Here is a 26058-nt window from a genome sequence, read left to right on the forward strand (position 1 = left end):
TGTTTATTTCTGTTAAATAGTCCATTATACAAAAGATTTTAAAAGTTTATTTCTTTGACTTTGGCTTCAAGTAATAGTATTACCTTTTTAGTTTTGCAATAGTGTCAGACAAACATTTTATCTAATGACTTCCACTAATTCAAAGAAAAGTATTTTTCTTTTAAGCTTGGCCAACAAGGGATCCCAAACCAATGAGTGAAATGTTCTGCAGATAATTCTCCCTGAGCCATATCAAAGGAAATATGATGGAATATATTCTAAATTTCACAGCAGTTGCTCACTCCTAAGAGAAAAAGACTTAGTGGGATTAATCCTTCACACTCTGTTCATGCTTTTGATTAAGATACAAATTAGAATTTAAGGCAGAGATTTCCTGGAGGAATTTAGAAGCTCCCTGAAGAAGTTCCTTGAGGTGTGTGCATTTTAGCAGTGTTTGGTTCTCTACAGCTCTGCCCTCAGCCACTACAGCCTGAGACCAGGCAGGTTTTTTTTACTGAGCTCACACCTTGCACAGTATCTGTCCACACTGACTGTAATTCATGCTTGTTATCTGTACCTGAAAAACTGAGCTTTAACTTCTTAACCAAACCTTTCCCTGTTGAAATTCCTGCACAACACCAAGCTATCAGCAGGCTCTAGTAAGGAAATGTGGGAAGTGTCCCAACATAGCAGGAGAGAGCTCAGGCACTTTCTGCATGCAGCTTTTTCACTGCACACATAACAACATCCAACAGCTTAAAAGAAAAGTTTCAGTGGAAATCACACTCCACATGGCAATACCCAGTGCTCATCTCTCTGTCCTCTTCCCTGTTTTAGGGATGGTGGTTTGGAATCACATACAGGTGATTCCCAAGGGGCTCCTCTGCCCCTGCTCCAGGGCAGTTACTCAAACTGGTTCTGTGTAACTCCTTACAGTGATGCCCTAGCTGTGCCAGGGAGCCCAGCAAAAAGAAAATCATCATTTTCTGTACAACACAACAGAGCAGTTGGTTAAAGTAAATAAAGTAAGAAGTCAACCAAGACACCTGGCGGGTAGGAAAGTGTTCACAATCCAAGTAGAGAAAAGATGGTCTCTGTAAAGGAGGAAAGGGAAGGGGGTCTCCACAAATATTCCCAAATGCCAAATGAAGCAGTACTTTAAAATGTTTTCTTACAGAGTTTTTGGTTGACTTCAAGAGCAACAAAGAAGCTTTTTCCGTTCCTGGGCATTTCACTGTCAGGCAGCTCTTTGTGAGCACTACCAGACTGCAGGAGACAGATCCAGCCCAGCATTTGTCCTGAGTGTGGCTCTAAATACCAAATACCCTCAGTTCTCTCTTCAGCCCTGACCACTCTGCTGTCCCTGTGGCTCACAAGGTGCTGTTACATGTGTGTGTTTGAACACAACAGCTGTGGGTCAGCAATGATGCTCCCATCAAAACACTCCCAAACCATGCCCTGCTCCTCTGCAGCAGGATGGAGAGGAGAGCTGGAGGCACATGGGCTGAGATAAGAACAATTTACTGGAAGCAGTGATGCGATTAGAAAATGAGCAGTAACAGCACCATAGTAATGGCAGAGGGGTGAGAAAGAAGGCAAATGATTCACACCATGTGGGAGCCCCAGAGCACCTGACCCTGCCTCAGAAGGGACTTTTCCCTGCTCCCAGCAGTGACAGGAGGTGGCACAGAATAACCTCCAGGTCCTGGCCATGCCTCTCCTGGCCACTGCAAAAATTAACACTGTCCTGGCCAGAAGGAGGACAAGAGACACATGCAGTGAATAGGCAGTTTACATTCCATGTATTTGCCTGCTTGGATCAAAGATCATTCTGCAGTAAGCAATTAATATTAGCTATGTGATATCTATTCAATACCATTAATCTGCTTCTGGAGGAAACCTATGCCCTAAAAACAGGGCAACAGGCACAAGAATTAGTAGGAAGGGAAGATTTGTCCCTACCTGTAAGCTTCATCCAAGGACATATCCATTCTTTTCATGATGTATGCAATGGCAATTGTGGCAGAGCGAGATATCCCAGCTAAACAGTGCACCAACACATGGCCATTGGATGCTTTTGCTTTTTCTACATGGCAAAAGAAATTGGCAACTGTCAAACTCAGCAGCATCATACCAAGATAAAAAGTTTTTAAAGAAAGCAATGTTATTGAAAAATATTCAAAACTGCTAATTGCAAATCTCATGGAAGCTTGAAACAAAACTCACTTATTTCCTCTAGCACTGTGCAGTAGCATTGAGTATAGAAAAAGCATGACTACACACAGGAAATATCCTGCAGTCACAGCATAGTTCATTTTAATGTGCACATAAACAGCCCTATTTAGATGTCTGGGAAAGGTGATTGTTTCTAATTTTATATGCAAGTAAAAAGCAAGCATTCATGATGGAACAATCTGGCCAGTTCAGACATGGCTAGTTCACTTCCCAAAGGTAAAGGCAGAAGTTGTATGTCCAAATTTCTAACCCACTCTCTGCAGACATACATCAGGCTGCCTGAAAGCAGCTCTGAAGTGTCTTTGTTCTGTAAAGCAGGAACATGCCGTGGCACAATCTCCCCACTTTTTGCTCCTGTGCTTATGGAGTGATGCTGATCATGTCCACAGATCCTTGAGAGTATTTTCACACTCCCCAGAAAGAACTCTGGGCCTCTCCAGTCAAAACAGCACAGCAGACACACAGAGAAACCCAAGCACTGTTAGAGAGAATTAAAATTTTCTACTCACCTATAAAATCGACTGATTTATCCAACCAAGGCAGAATTTTCTCACAAAAGCTGTCATTCACAGGCACTCTGAGGAAATGGGATTCTGGAATAAAATCAGGCTTTGGACAAGTATTGCTGGCATTCAGGACGTAGCCAATGTCGTTCTGCTGCATCAGCTCCTAGGAAAGAGAGGAAGATTAAGCCTAGAAAAGTCAAATGGTACCTTTGGCACATTACAAAGCTAAAGACCAAACTGAAATTTGTGTTGGAATTGCTCTAGCTGTGTAAGGGACATTCTTCTAGGAAAAAGAGAACTCCTCAGCTTTGAATTCTTTTAACAACTTCTAATGAGACATCCAGTGTGTCCAAATAACATATGGCCTGCAAATCCCATAAAAATAAAGTTAACAAAGAACAGAAGTAATGGTAGAATACCTTCTGCTACTCTGAAGCATCACTTCCAAGAGAATGAACTTTTTGCTACTTTGGTTTAAATTCTCAGCATGCAAGCTGGCAACAAACACTTCCCACATGCAGTTTGCTGACCTGAATATGTGTTTTCCAGATCACATATCTAGGACTGAAATTGCCCCATCACAGATATTGGTGGGAAATAGGAAATGAAATGGATGCCTCCTGCAGTCGCCTCTCAAGTCCAGGAGTTTCTCGTTTCTAAGGGAATGTGCAAAACTCTCTCAAAATCTCAAGGAAAGAGATTAAGATCTTGAATTAAACCATTTCCATACAGCACAGAGTGGCATTTTATAGGAGTCCTGCTCTGTGATATACAAATTCAGTTTTTAGTCTCTAGGTCTCTTGCCTCTCACAGAAATGTCACAGGAACGAGCAAAGCCACTCACTGTACATTTAAGAGTCATCTGGGCTTTTAAGTAAGTAGGTTTTCAGGACTGAAATAAAAGAGAGGTGCCTCTTTTCTGCATCCCTCCATATGCATGGTATTCAGAGTTGTGCAAAGTAGTTTGTGAGGCAGCGGGCATCTTAGTACAAAAACATATGGAAGAAGTACTGGAAAAGTAGAGATGGCTCCACCACAAGCCATCCAGTCTCCTCCAAGGAAGCATCTTGACACAGAAAAGCAATTTAGCATGTTAGAGGAGTGCTTATCAAACTGCCCTAGTTCAGAGAGGATCTGGCAGTAAGTGACATGCAACACGGCTTGGACACTACTTAAAATGAACATAAACACTGGGGAGCTTTTGGCCAGATTTCTATGGAAACTCTTATCTCAAAATAAACATTAAGAAAAAGAAAACAACTCAAAATCTGGTTTTAATAATTTTTCTTTCATAGCAGATATATAATAAAGTTTGTCAATCCATAGGAGCAGCAGCATGAACGAATTCTTACACTGCTGATTTCAACGGGAGACCTACCAGTAGAAAAATACAAAGTCACAAAGCCAAATGTTGGTTTGATGGTTGATTCTTCCCCAAATTCCTTCTGCAAGCATAGACATCTTTTAGTGAGGAGAAATAGGGAGATGCTTATAGAGGAGAAGAGCCAGAACTCTGTCCTGTTCAGTCAGAGCAGTCTAACATGTGATGTTGAGCTCCAGTACCCCACACTCATGGCACAGCATGGACAAATGGACTGCCATGGTCAGGTTTGTTAAGAACATAGCTAAGGAGGGGTGATGAATTGGGAAGAATAGAAAACCTTATTATTTCTTTGAAAACACAACCATTGATGGGCTGCACAGTCCAGCCATCACAGTAAGGCCAGATTTTTGATGTAGGATTGATTACTCATATGGAACAAGAAGGATGCAGACGCCAACATCCGAAGAAAACCACCCCAAAATATTAGTGCTTGTCTTTCAGACTGAGGCTAAAGAAAGAAGTTATGCTTCCTTCTGTTCTGAAGAATCAATCATTCCCACTGTGACATGCTCCAGTGTAATAACCATAACAGTGCCTTCATTGTAAGGCACCCAAGAGGAAAAAGTGAATTACGATGGGAGGAAGATCCAGAAATCCTAATACTAACAACTCTGTGAAAAGAAGGTAAATGCTCTTTTGTAAGCTTATTTACATTTTATGACTTGTTTAATCTGAAAATTAATAGCACCTTAAAATGTTATTTTGTTCCAGGAAATAAAATCCAGGTCTGGAAGAAAAGAATAGTTATGCAAGTGGGAAGGCAGAAAGTTATACATTTTAAATGCTGCCACAAGCCATGAGGTGTAAGTAGGAAGCTCCTTCAGGCCTATAACCACACCACAGATTGCTTTCTGTCACACTAACTTTCAGAAAGGGCACTGTCACTCCTATGTAGGTTAGAATGCAATTTTCCTTTCTTTCACAAAGAGCAAGGAAGATCTTCTGTAAAAGTAAATGTCTTGCAATGCTACCAGTCTATCACAGGAAAATAACCACAATGTAGCACACTGAGACCCCAAACGAGCAAACTTTTCTTAGAACTCTTAGGGGTTTTAAATGCTGTTTTTTCCTAGCACTTGAAGGAAATACTAAAACCAGACAATCTTTCTTTGTCCTGTTGTAACCACGAATATAATTGTGTCAACCTCCAAGACCTGCCAAAACAAGTGGGTCAGAGCTGTGACAGGAACACACTTGACCTGCTGTCATGGCAGATGTGATAGTTGGGTTGATAGGTTCCTGAGGAATTTACCATTCCATCTGCCCCAGCATGAAGGAGAAAGACACCCAAGTTTCATATTACATGACCCATAGATTAATTATGTGGTCTGTGGATCAGTGCTTCTCCCACAGCTTTCCATGGCTTGTGCATTACCTGCCTCCACTGTTGCTGTTTCACAGCTGTAATGATGTCCATGATGGAAGATCCCTGAGGAGATCACATACTCCTTCCAATGACTCACGTGGCACCCAGAATGCTCACCTTGTTGAGGACATCTCACTGAGGACATCCAGTGACCCATGTGGCACCCAGAATGCTCACCTTGTTGAGGACATCTCGCTGGCACCCAAGGTAGAGATGAGGCAGGATTCTAGTTGGGCCAGTGTTGGAAACAGGTAGGCAGGGTTGAGAAATGCAAGTAGGGATGAGTGTGGATTTTCCTTCACAGAGACCAGGGAAAGAGCTGGAGAACTCAGCAAATCCACCTGTGAGAGGAAGAGCGGGTATTTAATCTACAAACGTGCTGATGCCCGTGCCAGTTCTGGGAGAGCAGCATTTAGCATGGGAGATGGGGAGGCACTGAGGGGCAGCAGGAAAGCCTTGGCAGAGAAGCTGTACATGTGCCTTTCCTTAGGTCAGCTTTGTGGCTCTCCAGACAAAATGGGAAACACAGTAATCCTTGGTTTTTCACTCCCTAGAATATGAGAAGAAATACACATCTTTCTGTGGAACCATACATCAGCAGCCAAGGCCTGGCTTTGTATTCCCACTCTGTCTGGAATATTTATTTCTCTCCCTCCACTTCTCAGAAGTTTTTGATGCTTCTTCCCATTCTTAATATGTGAAATGATTCTTCAGAAAAACAGGCACAGTACCCACCACACCACAAGCTGGCACACCTTTTAGTGTCCACCCTACCCAGGTGATTTCTAGACACTTCCTTCTCCCATATCAGCTTTATACTGAGAGCTCATTAAGAAAAAGACATGTTTACTCCATTTGGCAAAAGCATTAATATGCATTGGTAATGCTTACTTTTAAAATCCTGCATTACTAATTAAAATCCTACAGTACTAATTAAAATCCTGCAACTATTTTGTGTGCTGCTCCACAATTAATGTATTTCATCCAGGACAGGAAGAAGTTTCATCTTTCAAAACCACACCAAGCCAAGGCTTCTCCATCTCGAGTGGGGGAGGTGAAGCAGAGGGAAGTCTCACAAAGCACAGTGAAAATCCCCAGCTCTTTCCTCCCAGATGAGCAGAGTTTTAACTGAAGGAAGAGTAATTATAACCTATTCAGAAAGGAGCACCTTTTTATCATCAAGGAATTGAAGCACTGACATGCTCAATCTGCCAAATGCTATGTTCACTATGATTACAGTTTGAAGATGTGAATTAAAATTACTCAGGAATAAGCTAATGTACTGTTTTGCCAGGGCTTGCATTACCATTGCCTGAATTATGCCTATTCTTTAGCTTTTAAAATCTGTATCATTAGTAAATGTTGAAATACCAAGGCAATAGTGTGTAACAAAACCATTTTATCTAATAAAAAAGCCAGCAAGCAGATTCTAGAGCAAACATTTTATGAATTAATTCCTGCTCAATCTCCTGAATAAATAATAAATAAAAGAACAAATGAAATAAATAACTTGACTATTTTGTGAGACAAGCTAAGGCACTGCCCATCAGGAGCACAGATCCTGCTTGTTCCATCAAATGAGAGGAAGAGTTTGCAAAACAATTCCCTCATATACCTGCTAAATTTTCTTCTGTATGGCCCAATGTTTTCCTTTCTGTTGCAGGAAGCATTCCTTGAATTTATAGGCAGTATATACCTCTGAGACTGAATTTAAGCAGTTATTTGAGAGGATAGTGAAGAAGAGGAAATCAAGTATTTGCCTTGGTTTCATTTGCTGATCCTTTATTTTCTGGGAGCATTGTTGGCTGCTTTGTGGATCCTCTCACTGACATGGCTGGAAATAGAGAACTCCTTACAAAGAAGCTGCAGAAGCAAGGATTTTACATCTGTGCTATCTTTGCAAAAGACTACATGGGAAAAGTTCAGCATAAAAAGGTCTTCCCAACTACCTAGGGATTGGTCTCATTTCTGTGTGAAACCTGTGGCAAGAAATTAAGCAGGAAGCTAATGTGCAAAACACCTGAGATTCTGGGGAGATGGAACCCCTGCTCTGTCATCCTAAGATAAGGAGCACTCTTTTATTTTATTTTATTTTTATTCCAGGACTCTATCAAGGCCAATTGAAATGATTCAAGATTAGATGCTTCAATACTTCCTCTATGGCATTCATCCTTTCAAAGTCATGTTTCTTCTTTTCCACTCATGCTTTCCTAGTAACATGTTGCTTCAGGATCTTTACAACTTGAATTACACTCACAAAACTCTCAAATCTTCAAAGTCTGACATTATACTGCCTGCCTTTACATGTGCACCAAGTGAACCCTCCTTTCCTCTGAGCATATTTTAACCTGGTGTTAGTATCTGTACTGAACTGATTTGAGAAAGCACAAACCCAGTGATTTGTTTCAAATATTAAGCTGTCTTCCCTGCCATCCTCTATGACCAGGTTTTCAAAAGGTTAGTAGCTTTTCAATGAATCTGGCTTTGATTTATGGCACTTCCCAATATGAAAAACCCATTCTAGGTCAATGTGTATGGAAAAATTGCTTTAAAAGCCCACAAGCAAGCAAATCCCAAACAAAGAAAACACACTCACATATGCATCCTGCTTAAGTACCAATTTCTTTAAGTGCCACAAACTATCAGGGGTGTGGAACAGCAGCATCTACATGTACAATCTCTGAGCTGTCATGGCATTATGAGACTCATTTCTGTTCAAAAGAACTGTATTCATCACTATTTGTTTGCACTAACTTACAAAATATACATATTTTTAAAATACACAGGGAAATGTATTTAAAAAACCCCTCAGCACCTAAAAATGTATAGAGAAAAAGAATTTATTTTAAATGTCTCTGTTTTCTAACACAGATGGTGGCTCCCCAGATGAACTCTATGACCAGTCTACATGAGGAGCCTCTTATGAGGAAAGTGTTTTAAGCACTCAGACCTCCTGTACACTTCTGCTGTAAATGAAGCAGTTTTCAAAAAATAAACCTTAAACACTTGGAAAATTAATTTAGTCTACAGGTAGGAATGCAGAGCAGAAAACTGAGCCTTAAAAGAAAAATGGGCCAGGTTTTGTTTCATATTCCATAGTTTGGGGATGACCTTTGCAAGAAGGCAATTTCTTTCCTTTAAATCTCGTTACCTACCTCAGTTGGAACAGGGACATTGGCAGCACTGTGCAGTTTGTTTTAATTAGAGAAAATACGCTTTTCTTCTGGAGCTGGTTTTTAATAACACCATTGCTCCCACCACTGCTCCAGCCTCACATGAATAATAAATCAATTGCAAGAGCATGTTGAAACTATGGGGGGAGGAAAGCAAAAAATCCACACATCATTAACAGAGCTGCTGGGTTAATAGAGTTTCACTGAATTCTTTGATAAATGTCACTGGGCCTTGGAAATACATGACTGACAAATCACTCCAAAGTACTCTCTCCTCAATAGCTCTGAACCACACAGGTTTTCTGTATTCTTAGTGGTAAGCTGAGCTGAAACAACTCTCTTGACATTCAACAGGATGTCTCTACAAAACCATGTCAAGGTGCCAAAAGCTCTCTGCTTTTGCAGCCCTTGTGTGTGGCAGACAACCCAACACCTCCCAGTCCTTACAGCAAAGTGTTTCTTGCTTACAAGCCTCCATATCCATTAGCAGAAATCTGGCAAGAGCCAGTAAACCACTTGATTGCCCTGTTGCTATGGTTCTGCAAAGTGGTGACTACAGACTTCCCTTTGATCAAGGCTTCCCTAACTACAGCTGGGATCATAAAGGTATGATCTCTAAAGGAATCTTGGTATCAGAAGTGTCAGCTCCCTTCTCAGCCAGCTCAGGAAACAAAACAGGGCCAAACCCAGAATGGACAAAAAAAGTTTCAGCAAAATTCTGTGGTAAAAGTTATTCCTCCTTATAGATTCACTGCCTAAGTCCTTATATAAACAGAATTCCCAATTAACTTTGCTAGGAACAGGAAGAGGCAGGGAAAGACTATGGGATCAGGAGGCAACAAATGATAGAGAAATGTTGTTGATTTGGGAAGAGCTTCCTTTCACTGAGGGAATGGAATCCATCCAGATCCTTATGATTAATTAATTTAACTACCACTAAACACAAATCATAAACGAATCCAGAGGAATGGCTCCTGGGAAGCACAAGCAGTTACAGCAGCTCATTTCTCTGTGTTCTGTGGAAACAGAGCAGGAGCATTCCAGTGCTGCCAGCTGCCCTGCTGCAATCATGGACAGAGCTCTGCAAACCACTCTGCAGGTTTGCAAATGAAGGATCAGCTAAGCCCCAAAGGTCTGGATTGAACACTTAGTTGTTCAATCAAAAGTTGTGAAGTGCAGATCATACTTCATTGTTTTTATCCAATATTTAATAAAACCTTTCCAGTTAAATGACACCGTAACAGGACAGGTGGATGGTTCTTAGGTTCATTCCATGTTACACTGGTTTCTCTTCTTCCTCCTGGTCTTTATATTTCCTTCAATGGGATGTAAAACCATTCAGAGATGTGACCATAATTAGACAAGACAAATTCACAGGGGACATACTAAGATTTGGCCCAGGGAAAAGCAAAAAGTTTAAATAGAAGCATCAGTTACTACAAAATCAGTTTTCAAAATGCAAGCATTGTTCCTCATTCACATCACAGACCACAGATGCTCCATCCTACATCCATCCTATCCCTCAATTTCCATGTATTTCTAACATATAGGAAAAAAAATCATCAGGAGGCAATCCTAATATCTCTTTATAGTTGCTCATAACATTACTGTTGAAACAGCCAAGTTCCTTTTCATCATCAAGTGTCTGCAGAGATGTGCACCAGAATTTTAATCCTTAATCATCTAGAGAGAGCTGCTCTTGCTAATCAGGCATGTGCATACTGACAAAGCAGACAAAGGAACAGAGATCTGACCCTGCTTCAGAGATAAGGTGGGTTAAGTTTGTGTGTAAAACTGAGGAGCAACAGCTGAGGTGTAGCTCTGAGTTTCCACATCTCTGCAAGGAAAGGGAAAGATGAAAATAGGGGACCTTAGCATTAGGTGTGACTTGTTTTTTCAGTGCAACTCCATCCAAGTACAGAGACAACTCCTACAAAGGTGAGAGCTCCATGCAAACACAAATCCTAACAGTTAAAAATGTAGAAACAAGCTGACAGTGCATTTGTGCCATGAAGATTTTGTACTATTTCTTTGTAAATGCATGAAACCTAACTCGGAATGAAAGAAAGGTGAGAAAAGAGGTGTTCACACCCCTTCACATGTTTGCATTGAGCCTGGCCAGCTACAGCTTGATGGAGAACCCCAGCAATTGCTCCTGAGCCCCAGAGGCTGGCAGTGTGGCCAAGGCAGAGGGGAGAGGAAATGCAACTGGAGAAGAGGTGGTAACCAGGCTGAAAGTCTCTGGCATCTTCTCCAACTAATGGAGACTAACTCCAAAGACCAGAGGGGCAGCTTTCCACTTTCAGGCTACATAAACATGTTTTCCATCCAAATACCTGAGGGGCTGCAGAACCAAGGAATCCCACCTGCCACCAGTGCCTATCTCACAGCAGATCCTTGCATGCTTCCAGCCTGAGCTCCCTGAGCTGCTTGGTCACACCAGCAAATCCACTCCCAGCTCAGCTTTTCAGAGAGAGACACTAATCTGAGGCTCTGCACTGTACCAGTGCTCATTTCATACAGCTCACAAGAACTTCCATTATTTTTTTCACTTCATGACTCCTTTTGTCAAGCCTTATTGAAGCTGACCCAACAAGCTTTTGAAACATCTTTTGTGGGTGACAGCAGAGACACAGACAACATGGCAACCCCTAAGAGCTTGGCTTCCCTAAAACTCCAGGCTAAGAAAAGCCGAAGAAGTGTTTATTACACATCCCTGCAGCTCCATGTGCCTCACCCAGGAGGCACAGAAAGATCATGTCTGGTGCTCCTGATGGAGATGTAAGAGACAGTGGATGTGTCCTTTTTTCACATGGAGTTTGCTGGAAAAAACCACAGACAAGGCACACTGGTAACAGGGTAAACTGGCATTTTTCTGAAGTGCCATTTAAATCAGATACTGTTCCTTTCCCCTCTGTTTTGGATTCTGACTGTTCTGAAAAAGCCAAAGGGAGAAATTGGTTTTCTTCAATGAATTCTTGAAAACAGACTAGAAGCTATTTCCTTCCTTTTCCCACAAGACCTAATTGTCTGCCAGTACATCAGTGTTAATTCAGCATCAAAACCCATTATTTTAAAGCAGGGAGTGGAAAAGGTCTGAGACCCAAGTGATGAGTCAGAAAAGCAAAGACTTCATGCATGTACTCAGATAGCATTGCAAGAAGGAGAATATGAAGCTTGTGGATTTAACAGACAATTCCACCTTTTTAAATCCAGAATTTTCTTCTTCATTAAGGGCACTAATTATTCACAATTTTATATAACCACATACTAATAAATCTTATATTGCTATCCCTTTTTAAAAGGAATATTGCCATACTTTTTTTTTTTTTTTTAATTTAATTTTACCTTTTAAAGAAAATAAAGAATAAAAAAGCAGGAAAATTTGTAGCTACCTCTAAAACATAATATTTAGGCTCTATGATTCTAAGTAAGCCTCACCAAACGCCTGTATTCACCAAAGGTATGCAGTGCAGTAACTCATATTTAGCTTTTGGGGCTTTCTTTTCCTCTCCTAAATAGCAATTAGAATTTGTTACTGTAAATACTGATTAGTGCCAGGGCAGTAAGGTAACATTACCAAAAACTAGGCTAAAAAAAATAAATCAAACAGCACTACAGCAAACACAAAATATCCAAACCCCGACGTTTTCAGTTTGCTTTGCCTCGGAGGCTCTCAGTGCTCTTTCCCAGTCACATTCCTGTTGAACATTAACGTGTTTATCTAAAAGCTGCAGTATAGATTTTTTTCCCTTGCCTTAAGGAAGGAAAGCTGTAAACTTTCTGACTCACAAGTTTTATGAATCTGCAATGTTTCCACTCTGTTTAAACGAGGCACTACAATTGCCGCATTCCAGCCCCGCTCCGCAGGGACCCGTGCCATTTTCCATTACATAAGCTCAGGCTCGAGAGCCCTGTTGGGAGAGCTCCCATCCCATTCCTGTCCCCCCTCCTTCCACAGGATCCAAGGTTTCAGAGTTAGGGGTGTTTTTATTCCAGGGGTGTTCAGAAAGCGGCCCCGTTATTCCAGGTGTTTTACAAGCACAGTAGCAGGGGAAGTTCTTTGCCCTGGAGGGTTTCTGCCTTTGGTAAGACAAGGTTAATAGGCAGGTTAAGCAAACAAGGAAGGGAAGATGTGTGAGAATGGGGTCAAGCTTCCCATCCCACCCAAGTGCCATATTCCATGTGGCATGGCGAGTCCAAAGAGCAGAGTGGACACCCTCACTCACCCTTTCTGCCTTTAAGGGGAAAAAAAACCCAAAAAACCTTCACCATAATTTCAGTCAATTAAATTTCACAGGCATCCAGAGGTATCCAAAACAAAAGCAAACTTAACAAGTTATTCTTGGGTTTGAGAAATGTTATGTGAGCTCTACTTTAGTCAAACCTTATTCTCTCTCAAAAGACAGGATACACATATGAAAGTAATAAACCCTACTCCCATTCTTCAAGTGCTTAAAACAATTATGGCACTAAATGAACACTGAAAATTGCATTTTAAGTACAGAGGGTGGGAGGATAGTCAGAGGCCTGTCTGTAGCCAAGGGTACTTGCTTTTCTAAACTCTCTTAAAAACTGATGGAGAGGGAAACTTTTCAAGGGGGTGATTCAGAGATAAGCTCCTCTCTCACTCTCATCTCCCCCCGGCCAACACTGGCTGTACTCCATGGGTTATGGGACCACTTGGGGAATACTGCATTCCCTCAGCAAGATTTTACCTCTCTCAGTAGAGGCTTCCTTCTGATGGAATCAACCAGTCAGAATGTCAGGAAAGCTGGCATCATTGTGCCAATCTCTCCTCCTCCAAACGGTGGCAAGATATTTAACAGGTCATTCACACTATACTTATTTCAATTTGCAGACAACCTGATTATTGTAATTGATGACACGACCATATTAAGGTGTGCTAGGGTACTCTGCAAAGATTTATATGTAGGAAACACTCAGAATATCAGTAAGTCACAACTGAAAGTTATAAAGCTTCAAATCCAAATGTTAAAAAGGTGTCAGGATTTTGCCAGAACCTTGTGTCTTCTTTCAGTCCACACTGAACCACATGGCACCCCCTTACTTGCCACAGGGGACTGCAGAAACTGGGAATAAAGCCCTGTGTCACAGCCCTGGTTCCTTTAGCACATGGAAATGACCAGCCCTATCTACAAGAGAATATTCTTCAGATTTCCTGCTTCCCTGCCACAGGGAATGCTTCCTTGTAGATAAAGCAGGGAGAAAGCACTGGGCTTTTCTTATCAAGGCTTTTCTTTAGGCAAGTAAGACAACACAATGGTGAATATACCCTAGAGATATTTCAATATTTTTACACTAAAGATTTCTTTAAATGTGAATATACCCTAGAGATACTTCAGTATTTTTACACTAAAGATTTCTTTAAATGGGTTTCCAATTTCAAATATTTCTAAAATGAATGGCAGGATAAAGAAGACTGAAGAAGAGTTCCTGACTTGCTTCCTTCTCCTCATATCTTCCATGCAAGTCTTCCATTTGGTATATACACCTTGTCAGGTGAGGAACAGGTCAGGGGAAAACAAGGAATTGGGAAGTTTCAGCAAAAACATACCTTTTGCCACACTCCCTGGGTAATCACTCACTGCTTTGATTCCAGGACCTTTGTCCAATCTCACTGCACTCATTCTGCCTAGGATGCCCTTCACTGTTCATGCATAAAACCCCAACATTTGTCACTGAATAAAAACCAATAACTTATTTATTTCTCCTTATTACTCCTTTGTGTTCTGCAGGAGTTTGTCAGAGAGCTCTAGTGAAGGAAGAATCCACTACATCCCATTACTGCTGATATTTTTCATAGGCAGAAGGGTAGCAAGAAATTAGAAGGCAAGTCCCCACCAACCACTGTTTTGAGAGGGAGGCACACAGTGTTAGGCTGTCACAGTTTTTAATGACACTTTGTACATATAGAAGGGTTTTGTTTAGATTTCTTTCCTGTCTTTCAGGATGCCTTCCATTTAGACAAAGTGTTCTGAACACACACACACAAAAGTTTTTAAAAAATCAACACAAAATAAAAAGCTGGGCTTCACCTTCTTCAGAGGAAACATTTGAAAGGTAACAGTCGTGAAGACATCTGTGCTTGAATAAGCAGAACTAAGCCAGATTAAAAGCAGGGGAGAACAAGTATTTAAGGCAAGTAGAATATGAATGCATCCATTCACAAAATGGAATAGAATTTAATCAAGACTCTTGATGTTTACTGCTTTCATAATGATCACTCAAGCAAAAATCACTAGTCTCTACTAACTGTTTCTGCAGAGCAAGCAGGAAAATCATAACACCGCTAACTAGGAAAACGACTACATTGCAAGTAAATCCAATTCTCAAAATATGAGAAGGAATCAGGTGACATCCCTGTGTTTAAATCTTATGTAAATCAGAGTAGAAGATGCCATGATGGGAATAGAATTAAGCCCTTGGTGCCCACATTTCAGTATTCTGTGCACTGTTAAAAATAAAGTACCAAATGGCATATTTAGTTCCTGAAAACATTCCTCACCAAATTATAAATATTTTTATGAGGTTATATCAAGATCTTAAACTAATTGGTAAGGGTTCCTTTGAGGTCTTCACAATAGTTACTTCAATCAAAAACAACCTCCAGGGCAGAGCACACCTTTATGAACAACCTTAATAAAAAAGCACCTTACTGAGTGCTCAGTAATGGGGGGTTTCAACAAGAACAGAGGCAGGAATTTCAGATCTTTGTTAAATACTCCTTATTCCATCCCAACAAAAAATATTTTCCTACCCCAAAATGTTTATTTAAGGTCACTGTTTTAAATAAAACAGATTTAGTGACATATGGAAAACTCAAGTCCAAAGGTTCTTCTTTTTACAGAGTACACTGACCCCTGCCCTCATTATAGGCCATAAACATTTATTAGATTTCGTCATCAGCTTGCTGAGACAACATATTTTATCTAGTTTCCTACAGCTACATATCAATAAACTCCAAGGAGCTTTCTGCAAGACTGAATTCACCCAATTCTCCTTCACCCCACATCCTAGAAGGTTTCTTGTGTGTGCATTGAGTAGCTAGATTTTTAACAGATGTAAAAAAAAACACATGAAATAAGCACTTAACTGTAATAGATCAGTAGTAAATAATTTCCTTATATTTCCCTTTTTTTCTTGTCCTCCTCTTCCACTGGTTTTAAAGCCATCAGTTGTTTCTGCATTCATAAATATCCCCATCCTAGCTATAAACAAAATTTAACAAATATACAAAAATAAACAAATTTCCTCTTATGTAAACAAACATAAGAGGAAATTCTCAAACCTGGTGTTTGCCATTTGACACGCTCAAGTAAAAGTCCTGCTTTTTATGAGGAGGATTTTGACACATTAGATTCCCAAACTAACCCTTACCAGCTGTGTGTGGCTAAGTTCACCCCAGCTCATGTGCACTACCATCCTGCTTGTGGCTTAGGTGACATTTTCATCTTGAACAGAATTTGAACAATAAAAGGATTTCTGAGGAGATACTGTTCCTAGACTGGCTTCTTTTTCAAATAACAATTTTCAGTTTAAGATAGTATTACCCACTTATTTCAGCACTTTTGCATTAAGCATTTACTGTGCCTACACACCACACAATTCTTGGTAGCTCATATGTAAGAAGAGTTACTTAATCTAATACTGTAATCCACCACCCACAGGTGTAATTCTTACCTAAACAGCAAAGAAAACAAAATCACCAACCCTAGCCAAAGCAAAATTCACTTGGCTTACTGTAAGTAAAGCTCACCATTATTCAGTCCCTGTGTTTCAGCATTTCTCAGACACTAGGTGCACACTTCATTAGATCACTGATCCAGTCACTGCAATGTATTTCCTATTTAAATTTGTCATTCCCTCTTCTTTCAGCCTTGGATCTACTTCACACCCCTCCTTGCTCTTTCTTGTGAACACTGTCTGCTGTTCCATGACAGAAAGAATGGCACTAGCACATGCTGAGAGCAGCAAATCCTGTGTTACAAGGAATTAAATTTCTATAGGTGCTTTGACTTGGGATTTAAAATAAAAAACAAAAACAAAAAAGGAGGGTGAAGGAAAAGACCTGTATAAAGTGCTACCACTTAGGGAGCTGAAGTTTAAAATGTCACACAAACTAATCTCTGTAACTCTAGGAGATCATTTCCTTTGTTCTTATTTTAGCAATTACCAATTCAGTAAGGAAGAGTTTTTCTTCCTACCATGTACAATACTTAAAAAACCAGGGAAGCCCATTTTTTTTGCTATTTTTTTGACCCTGAAGTAGATGACATATGCCTCTAAAAACCTCTGCATTGTTCCATTTCCATTTACACAGAGTAATGGTGAAACATATCCCCTGTAAGATGCAATTTCTAAGCACTGCATGTATTCTGAGTGTCACTATATGCAAAAAGAACTACAGAAAAGTCTCTGTTGTAACTGAAGTTTATGCCTGCACTTGCAAAACTGTACAGGTCTGCTATACCAACAGCATTTTTTTTCTTCTCTTTATTCAAGTGTTTCAGAGGTTTCTTTTGGTACATGTCACCTGAAAGGGGTTTCTTTTGTTACATCTTACCTGAAAGCAGATACACAGAGCTGAAGTTCTTCTCCAGTTTGCCCAGGAGCACAGTAAGAAAACAGTCAGATGAGAGAGAGGTCACATCTTTAGAACTTTGGTCATACACCACCACTTCCTGCTTGCAATCAATTTCAATCTGAAACACAAGGAACTCAGAGTAAAACAGGAAGGAGGAAGATGATTAAAAACCCCACATTATCACCTCCATCAGGGTTCCTACATATTTGCTATAAGAGCAGTTCAGATACATAGATTTCTTATGCACTTGTTCACTAAAGAGTTTTTATTTTATACTTCATACGCCTGTCAGATTTAATTCCCTGGAGAGTTTGTAAATTGATTATTTGCTGCAAGTTGAAGCCCACTCCACAAATTTCTACCATTTGGTAATTTTATGTTGCTTGTGAATTGCCCTACCTTCAGCTAGGCTGGTGAATTTGTTTAAAGGCTGAGCTTTTGAGAAGGTAGCCCTGCCTCACTTTCTGCTTCCGAGAGTTTTGTACATAAACAATAAAGAGACCTTAAACTGCCTCTAAGCCATACACATTTTGGTTACCTGCACAACTTTATATATAAAATAAAAAGCTTCATTTTTTACATGTTAAAGCAAGAACATAGTAGATTATTTTTGTACCCAAAACACGTGAAACAAATATCAATGGATTAAAAACCCCCAATATCCCCTCCACAGACACAGAGACACACACTAATTTTAAACAGCATAGCTATTTTCTTTTCACTGATAACACTATTTGGAGAAAACCACACCCCTCCTCCCAAATAAACAAACAATAAAACAAACACCAAAATTCCTCAAACTACCCCCATGAAAAGCCTTCTAAACAGCAAGTAGGAGCCAGGACTGACAGAGAGGCAGTTTCTTTGCAAACCAAATGACCACTTGCTAAGCAAGCCCCACCACCACAGACCCCTAAGAATCCTTCAAAGTTTAGGAGAGAATGTTTACATACATTTGAGAGACTGTGCTTTGCAAGACACACAAGAATCCTGAGAACATTCTTTCTGAGTAATTTCTAAATCCCTCTCCTTAACTCTGTCACTGATTCTACAAAGAATCCCAATGATAAACTCAACAGTAACCAATACCCTCTTTGATCAGGTAATATCTCAGCTAAACTCAGCCCTCTAATCTTGTTGGGTTTTGGTTGTTGTTTTGGTTTTTTTTTAATTTAATTAAATATTTACGGAAAAATTATTACAAGTTGCTTTCCAGCCACTCCTTTAAAGAAATACATAGAACAAAAGGAAAATGACCCCTACCTTGTGTTTTGCTGAGTGCTGAATGAGCTCTGTGATCAAAACTTTGTCCTGCTGCAGCCTGCGCTTCATGAGCTTGGAGCAGTTGATGTTGATGGCATCCAGGATGTGGGAGGTGTTGTACTCCACAAAGGGGCGGCTGTCAATCAGCAGCAGCTTCTCTGTCCCACTCTCCAGCAAAGCCACCAACTTCTCGGGGACAATGAGCTGGGTCCTGATCATCTCATGGGCCATGACAACAACGAGGCCTCTTTCCCCACCGCCCTCTCTAATTTGCTGCGATGATGTAATGGCTGTGTACTCAAAGGCTTAGCCACACCATTGTGCTAGAAGTGTATGAGGTCATGCTGGTAGTGACTGGCAAAAGAAAAGTTAAATCCATTTTCAGAAAGAGCTGTTGGACCGAGCGTCTCCTCCTGCTCCCAGCTGATGTACAAAGGGTTGGCTCCACAAAGCGGCCCCTCACGTCTGATTCATCGGGACATGACTACGGAGTGGCCATTGCACAATTCACACAAAAGATGCTTTCTGGCTGCTGCTGCATTACATCATTCTTTACCTTTGCTCCCACCCATCAGCTTTACACCAGATTGAGAGCCTGTAAGAAGGGGAAGATGAAAAAAAACAAAAAACACAAACCAGATGAGGCCATGAAACTTCGCAGAACAAAACATTCAGCTCTGAGGCTTAGCTGTACAGTGGGCCATACATGGAATAAACACATTCCTGAGGAGTTCTCCTCTCTGCTGGATGTGCCAAACACCTAGAGAGAGCATTGGCAACTGCAGCCTCTGAATCCATTCCAATGATCTTGCCTGGACAATTATCTTGTATTTCAGGCAACATACCCTGCCTTAATTGCAGACTTTTGTTGCCACTAGCTCTGCCTCTTCACAAGACTTTGTTAGAACATAATTAAGAGATGCTGCCCTAAATCATGGTATTTCTTTCAATAGCAAAACTATTTAAATGCATTTCAGCACTGCACTGCTTAGTAAGAAGTAAAATTTGTTTTTAAAACACTTAAACATTTTAAATATTAAACATTTCAAAGTTTAATGACTTGGAAAATATTTCACAAAACAGCACTGCAAGTTGGGAAACTGATAGTACACAAAAGAAAGGACCAAACTTACATCCACTTCTCTGAAGGAAATACTTGAATAGAAAACAGGACAAGATGCCACACAAGCATTTTATTTGAATTAATCACCAGAGATGGATGAGGTCTCACACTACTGGAAGTTAAAGCAGTGAGCACTCTTCTGTTCTTCCTAGAGCTGTGTGATGCTTATGTGAGGTGTGTAACCCCCAGCACTCTAACCCCAAACTTAACTAAAGATTATGCTAAATAATCTTTGAAACAAACTATATTTCTCTAAAATTAGATCCTGACAGCATCTGAACAACATCAGCTGAAGGAGTGGCAGCAGCAAAGCAATAAAACCCCAACACCTTTATCCCCCTCCGTGTAGCACTGTCTCACAGCTGCCCTTGGGCTCCTCAGAGTGTCCCAAAACACGTTCTGATGGCACAAGTCCTGGTAGGAACACTCCTCAGAAAGAATCCACCACGGAGCTACATCCTTTGGGGATTTAGCTCACATTTGAGCTTAGATTTTATAGTGTTGACTTGCTCCTTCCATTTGAAAGGTTTGTTATTTACCTTAATTGCAAGAGAAGTAATGAATTCTAACCATCAATAGATTTATATTAAAAGTCCTGTTATACCACCAGGCCAGTTGCATTTGGCACTGGGAAATCCCAGGCGTGAAAATGTTTTACTCTTTAGAGATATTGTACAAATCTACATTTACACAATGTTAAGCAAAATAAATTCTGCAAAAAGGACAAACTTGATGTTAACAGCCCAAAAGAGGAAACTGGAAGTTGTTTCATGAGTTTCATGTGGCAATACAAGAAAAACACCAGCCTCCACGTAGACAGATATTAGGCTGACAAAATGTGATCTTCCATTTGTCCCAATTTAGGGCTGTTGTGACAGTACTATTAAGCTTGCCCAGATAAATGGAAGCACATAGCAGTGAAATGCACATTGCTCTAAACTACAGTAAAAATATTGGAAAATGTACTATACCAAGTTTTAATTAAATGTTTTAAAGAACCTGCTTGGCAGGTCTGCTCCCCCTCAAAAAGCAGTCACTTCACACTAGTCTCAGGAAGGTATCAAAAGACAATTGATTATCAAAATGACATTTTGCAAGTAGGGGGGAGGTGGAGGAGGAAGCTTGATAGTTATGTCAAATTTTTCCCCCCCCCAGGAAAATAGTATTCAGCAATTTAAAAAATTTCTCTTAACATGTCCTGTCACAAATTTTGATTCTCTTTTATTCACATCAAAGGTTGCCAGATACCAAATCCACTGAACTCAATGAAAACTTTTCCACTGGCTCTAGTGGGAATTGGCTCCAGCTCCTTTGCAAGCTAGACAGTTTGTTCATGAACTAGACAGTTTGTTTTGATGGATAAATTGCTGACTTAAAGCTCAAGTAATAACAGGAAAATATAGCAGCTGAGAAAGTACAGAACTCTAAAACGGATGCTGTTAGAAATACTTAATCTTTAATTTGCAACTTTCAGTTTGAGTATGCTTCTTATCTTCTAAAAGCTTGCTGTTTGCTTTCTCAGCCTTCACTTTCATACAACAGAGGTTTGTTTCAGAAGACTCTTGTGAAGAGCTCAAGCCAGTCATATCTGGTGACAGGGTAAAGAGCATGTAAAGAACACAGGGCAAATGGGCTTCAGTCAAGAATCCTTTAAAATAGCCCTATTACCCTAACATACCAAGTACCTTGAAAGGATTCTGCCTGCAGTGTGAAAGCAATAAACTTAACAGTAATGTCACCTTGAGTTATTGCAACTGAAGTACTTTTTTGACAGGAATATCTCAGTGGTGCTGGGGAGAAACAACATTTTATGAAGGACGGGTTTTTCTTTTAATTCTCTCAGTTTCTGGAACTATCAGTGTTTGGGAGTCTTCCCTAGGACCTATCTAAACAAGAAGAACTGGCAGCCTCTTGCTTTAGGTAAACACTTGAGCACTCATCCCATTCCTCATGACTGCTCTTATCATTCAGCTTCTATGAGGTGTTGAAACATCTGTTCAATTTCTAATGCATTTATAAAACAGATAAAATTAAATTTCTTGACCGTTCTTTTTCAACTTGTGACTTAGATCTCAATGGTATTATAGTGTCTCATAAAATGATGCCATACAATGCATTGCCCCAAACAGGCCATTGTGCTGCTGACCTTAAGCTAGGAAGCCTTCACAGGGTGTTCCATGCTGAAATCAGGATTATGAAAAGTGATCCATAATCGAGCCATGAGAATCTCCCACAGTCATTCATGTACCCACTGGGAACACTGCATGGCTGCTTCTTCCTTCTAGAGGGACTAACTGGCACTTTTAAACAAGAAAATTAAACATCTAACTCACTATGAAATGAAAAAGGTCTGTTCTACACTTGCCCAGTACCTTTACAGCTTTTCCTTATTGTTTAAAGAACCAAACCAACAATCCTCCTACTATCTTGCGCACAAACAACAGTGGATGACTAATGTTTACATGTATGTTTAATTTTATAGGATCTCTTGCCTCAGGGATTCCTGTCCCCATCCCAACTGGTTCTGATGCAGTGAAATAAGCAAGTGCCACATTTTTGGTTATGTGGTTGTGTTTGGTTTTTCAGTCACTATAATTGACATTTTGTATGCACTCCTTTAATTTCTACTGCTATCACTTTGACTCCAAGCAATTCCTTTCCATCACAACAGGATGATTGTCTGAGTTCTCAGGTTTTGGCTCATACAGAATCACAGAATTATTTAGTTTGGAAAAGACCTCCAAGATCATTAAGTCCAACTGTTAAAGTAACATTGCCAAGTCCACCACTAAGCCATGTCCCTAAGCCCCACATCTACACATCTTTCAAATACTTCTGGGGATGAGAGGCAGATGTGTTAGGAATATATTTTAAAAACTCTCAGAACAAGAGTCTCTAATTCTACCCCAGTTAAGGAACTAGAAAAGAGCTTCTCAAAGCCTTGCTACAATCTCTGAAAGATTCTGCCTCACTTAAGAAGATAACCTTGAAGTTGAACCTTGCTGTCATAAATGTGTGGCTACGTCACTAATGCCTGCTTTGTCAGGAGCCTCAGCAGCGCTCCCACGTCATGCAAAACTCTGACAAAATCACTTTACAGCACCTGAACAAGGTCCTGATGGGCAGCCTTTATGGACTCAGCTGAAACACCTGACACAGTTGGGTTTTTTTGAACTGTGTATTTTTCTACTTTTAACAGGCAAACACAAGTACATATGAGAAAAACATTATCATCCCCTAGAGTGCTTTTCATGGTTCTTAGGGTGGGCACCCTTGTAAAAGAAAAACTGAAAAGCTGAATTAAAATGCAAATGCAGAACATCCCAAACTGCAGGACACAAGCTACTGCTGGCTGTTACAAAAGGGGTATTTGGTTTCAGGGTTACTGGGAGTGGTAGTGGTTCAATAGCAGGTGCCAATACCACCAGCACAGACCCTGTTACCACAGCCACACGTGATACTGGACAAACAAATGTACACAAACTAGAGAGAAACTGCAGATCCAGGGACCACAGGGTGAATTGCTACTCCTGCAAGAACCATTCCCTCACCAGCCTCAAAAAGATGGAAATAAATTGTGTTCTGTATGGTTCCTTTTCCCAGTGCTACAAGAGACTAAGTGACAGCTGAGAGAGGTCCAACCCTTGCTCAAGATGCTACTCAGTGTTCAGAAACACAGAGTGTCTATGGAGCACAAGGGAAATAAAAATTTTAATTGAAAGCGAGGAACAGCTGTTCTTTTGAATTCAGCAAGCAAGCCAGTAAATTCCAGAGATCAACAACTGTGTAATAAAGTGCAAAGTCTGGGGGAAAAAACCAGTAGCTGAAGTTAGAGAAGCATATGTATTACCTGCCATTGTGCAGAATATATAGGAGTGAGATAACAAATGCTCATCAATTCACAGAGCTCTGTTAGCTCATCAATTCAAAGGGCTTGTGTCATTCCCTCAGCTCAGGGGAATGAGGGTGTCTTGGGCTTTTAGGATGATTCAAATAAGCATCACTATCTCATAAACACATCATTTCCTCATGCTTCCTGGCAGGGAGGTTGAAGAGCAGACAGTTTCCACCACCCTCTGAGCACTCTTCACTGTGGTGCAAGATTGGACAGCAGCAGAGAAAGTCACTTAAATAGAAACACATAGATTTTAATTTTTTTTAATGTCACTCATGTACCATGTTCATAAAAAAGAAGCAGTTTAAAAAATTTCACCCTGTTTTCCCTTGCTTATCTATGGGTGCTCCCTCTTCTCCCACTTTTAACATATCTGTACTTTTATCCTATATATGCAGTCAAAATGCATAGTGTTAATTTTCTCTTCCTTGTAGAAACACCAGCCACACACATTTTAGATTACTCCACCACCATGAGAAAAGCAAGTGTAATGCATTGAAATAAAACATAGATGAAGGTGGATTTTCTGTTGAGTACTCTTGTCCTTCATCCTGCTTGACTAATCACTCAGCTTTGATTACTAGCTCTAAAGAAAAGTCTCCCCACTTCTTTGTGCTCATCAATGTGAAAACAGACAGAGAGAGAGTCAGAAAGGAAATCAACCTCCCAGAAATACACTGCATAAAAGACATCCAGTTAAGATCTTTAAGCTCACGCTATTTCTACACCTACAGCTCAGCAATGTTTTTACCAATGGCACTCTGAGACAGCTGGGCTAAGCAAGAGGAATGGGCCTTCCATTTAGATAACATATATTTCCTGTCATACAAATAAACATATTTGAAATAATATATTATTTCAAAATAAAACAAAAAAGCACACCAAACCACCACATTTTGCTGACCTACTCAGCATAGCTCTCAAACATCTGCAATGTTCTTGCAAATATCATCCAGGCACCATCACCATCTCTAAGCAATAAGCCAGGTTATCATCACTGGCTTTTACCAAGGAGCCAATCTCTTTGACATTCCCAGTGAAACAATAAACATTTATTACATGTGACTGCAGGGAAACCTGGCTGGCAGAATGTGGCCTCCTGGGAAGCATTAGAAGATCCTGTTGATATGTTACATCACTCTATTCAAAGGACACTCAGACTTAATCCCCAGATTAAGTCTGAGGACTCCCTTCTCCACCCAATCGAGCGAGAAACTCTTTCCATTTCAAAATAATTTTTCACTGCAGGTTCACAGCATATAGGGTCTGGGGCAACCAGAATGAAAGATTTAATCTGGTTCAAACGTGTAGTATAATATATTACATTTTTAGGTTCCTATTGCCTGGGACACTAGACAACCAGGAAAAGTGTCAGTGGATTTTTAAAAAATGGTTCTCACTCTATGACCTCCAAGTCAAAGCAACATAAAATTTTGGAGTATAAATTTTTTATTAATTTATTATTATTTCATGTCAAAACTGTTACTCACCTACATTTAAGTCAAAATTTATATGGCCTGAACAGGACAGAAGGTGGTCCACATACAAAGGCCAGCAGAAGGAATTACCTAAACACAGGAAAATAATAATATTAATAATAACAGTAATAAAATCCTTATTACAAGATTAAAAAACACTAAAAAAACTCAGACAAACACCCCCCAACCCAAACCAGGAAATGGATTTTACACATTCAGTGCAGTCATTTGCTGTACAACTGCCCCAAACACAGGAAAACCTAGGTGAGAAGTTATTTATGAATGCTGGCATTCATTTATATGGAATGGGTTCAAAATAGAAAGTTATGCTACACTGATTTTCTAAAAGAAACGAGAAAAAAAATACCACAGCAAATCCCCCTACTGTCTTTAAATTGAAATGGAAAAAAAAAAAGTTGGAGATGCTTTAAAAAACCCCAACAAACAAAAACCAACCAGTGATAGCCTTCCAAACTCTTTGACACATCTCACTGTTAGAAAACCAATGTACAACTCAGCATTAAAGGCGATGCTTTTGCACGGAATTAAACAAATTCACAATCTCTTGATCAGTACTTATTAATGGGAAAGATTGCCACAAGTAAGTGTGAATACAGCTGTATTTTGCATGGACAGAGACCAATGAAACAGGACATTTGTGTAATTAAGCCCACCTCCCCACACTCTAAAAAAACCAGCACTGGAAACTGGTAACACTAGCATCACCAATCATTACACACAGTCATACCCATACAACTTCTACCCAAAGCACCTGCTGTTCCAACAGGAACAAATTAAATTACAACTTTTACACAAGGAACCAAAGATAAACACATCAGCATCAGTTCCAAACTGTTTCCTGGGCAGCTAAACCCAAGATTCAAATCATGGCTGCCAAGAGATGACAGCTTCTCTTAATCACTGTGATATAAACTATGACAAGAAATTATTGCCAAGCAGTGCCTTGCTGTGAGATCCAGGAGTGGCTCTGAAGCACGGAGTAAAGGATATGACAACTGAGAAGAGCCACCCCAGCAAAGGGCTGGGC

At 40.2% G+C, this 26058-nt stretch overlaps 1 protein-coding gene across 4 annotated transcripts in view; it reads right to left on the reverse strand.

Moving 5' to 3' along the window:
* DUSP16 (dual specificity phosphatase 16) overlaps nt 1–26058 on the reverse strand; it is a 59073-nt gene that overhangs the window by 5859 nt on the left and 27156 nt on the right. For 2 of the 4 annotated variants that reach the window (XM_030960126.1, XM_030960125.1), the window contains exons 2-7: nt 25023–25100; nt 18515–19109; nt 17231–17369; nt 5648–5811; nt 2724–2883; nt 1942–2065 (exon numbers count right to left, since the gene is read on the reverse strand). In XM_030960126.1, the coding sequence (XP_030815986.1) occupies nt 1942–2065; nt 2724–2883; nt 5648–5811; nt 17231–17369; nt 18515–18745 (818 nt within the window). In that variant the 5' untranslated portion in view covers nt 18746–19109; nt 25023–25100. Of the gene's footprint in view, nt 1–1941; nt 2066–2723; nt 2884–5647; nt 5812–17230; nt 17370–18514; nt 19110–23487; nt 23764–25022; nt 25101–26058 lie in introns of all 4 variants that reach the window. The other 2 variants (XM_030960127.1, XM_030960128.1) reach the window with 2 other exon arrangements.

The sequence above is a fragment of the Camarhynchus parvulus genome, chromosome 1A (assembly GCF_901933205.1).
Source record: "Camarhynchus parvulus chromosome 1A, STF_HiC, whole genome shotgun sequence".
Taxonomy (NCBI): domain Eukaryota; kingdom Metazoa; phylum Chordata; class Aves; order Passeriformes; family Thraupidae; genus Camarhynchus; species Camarhynchus parvulus.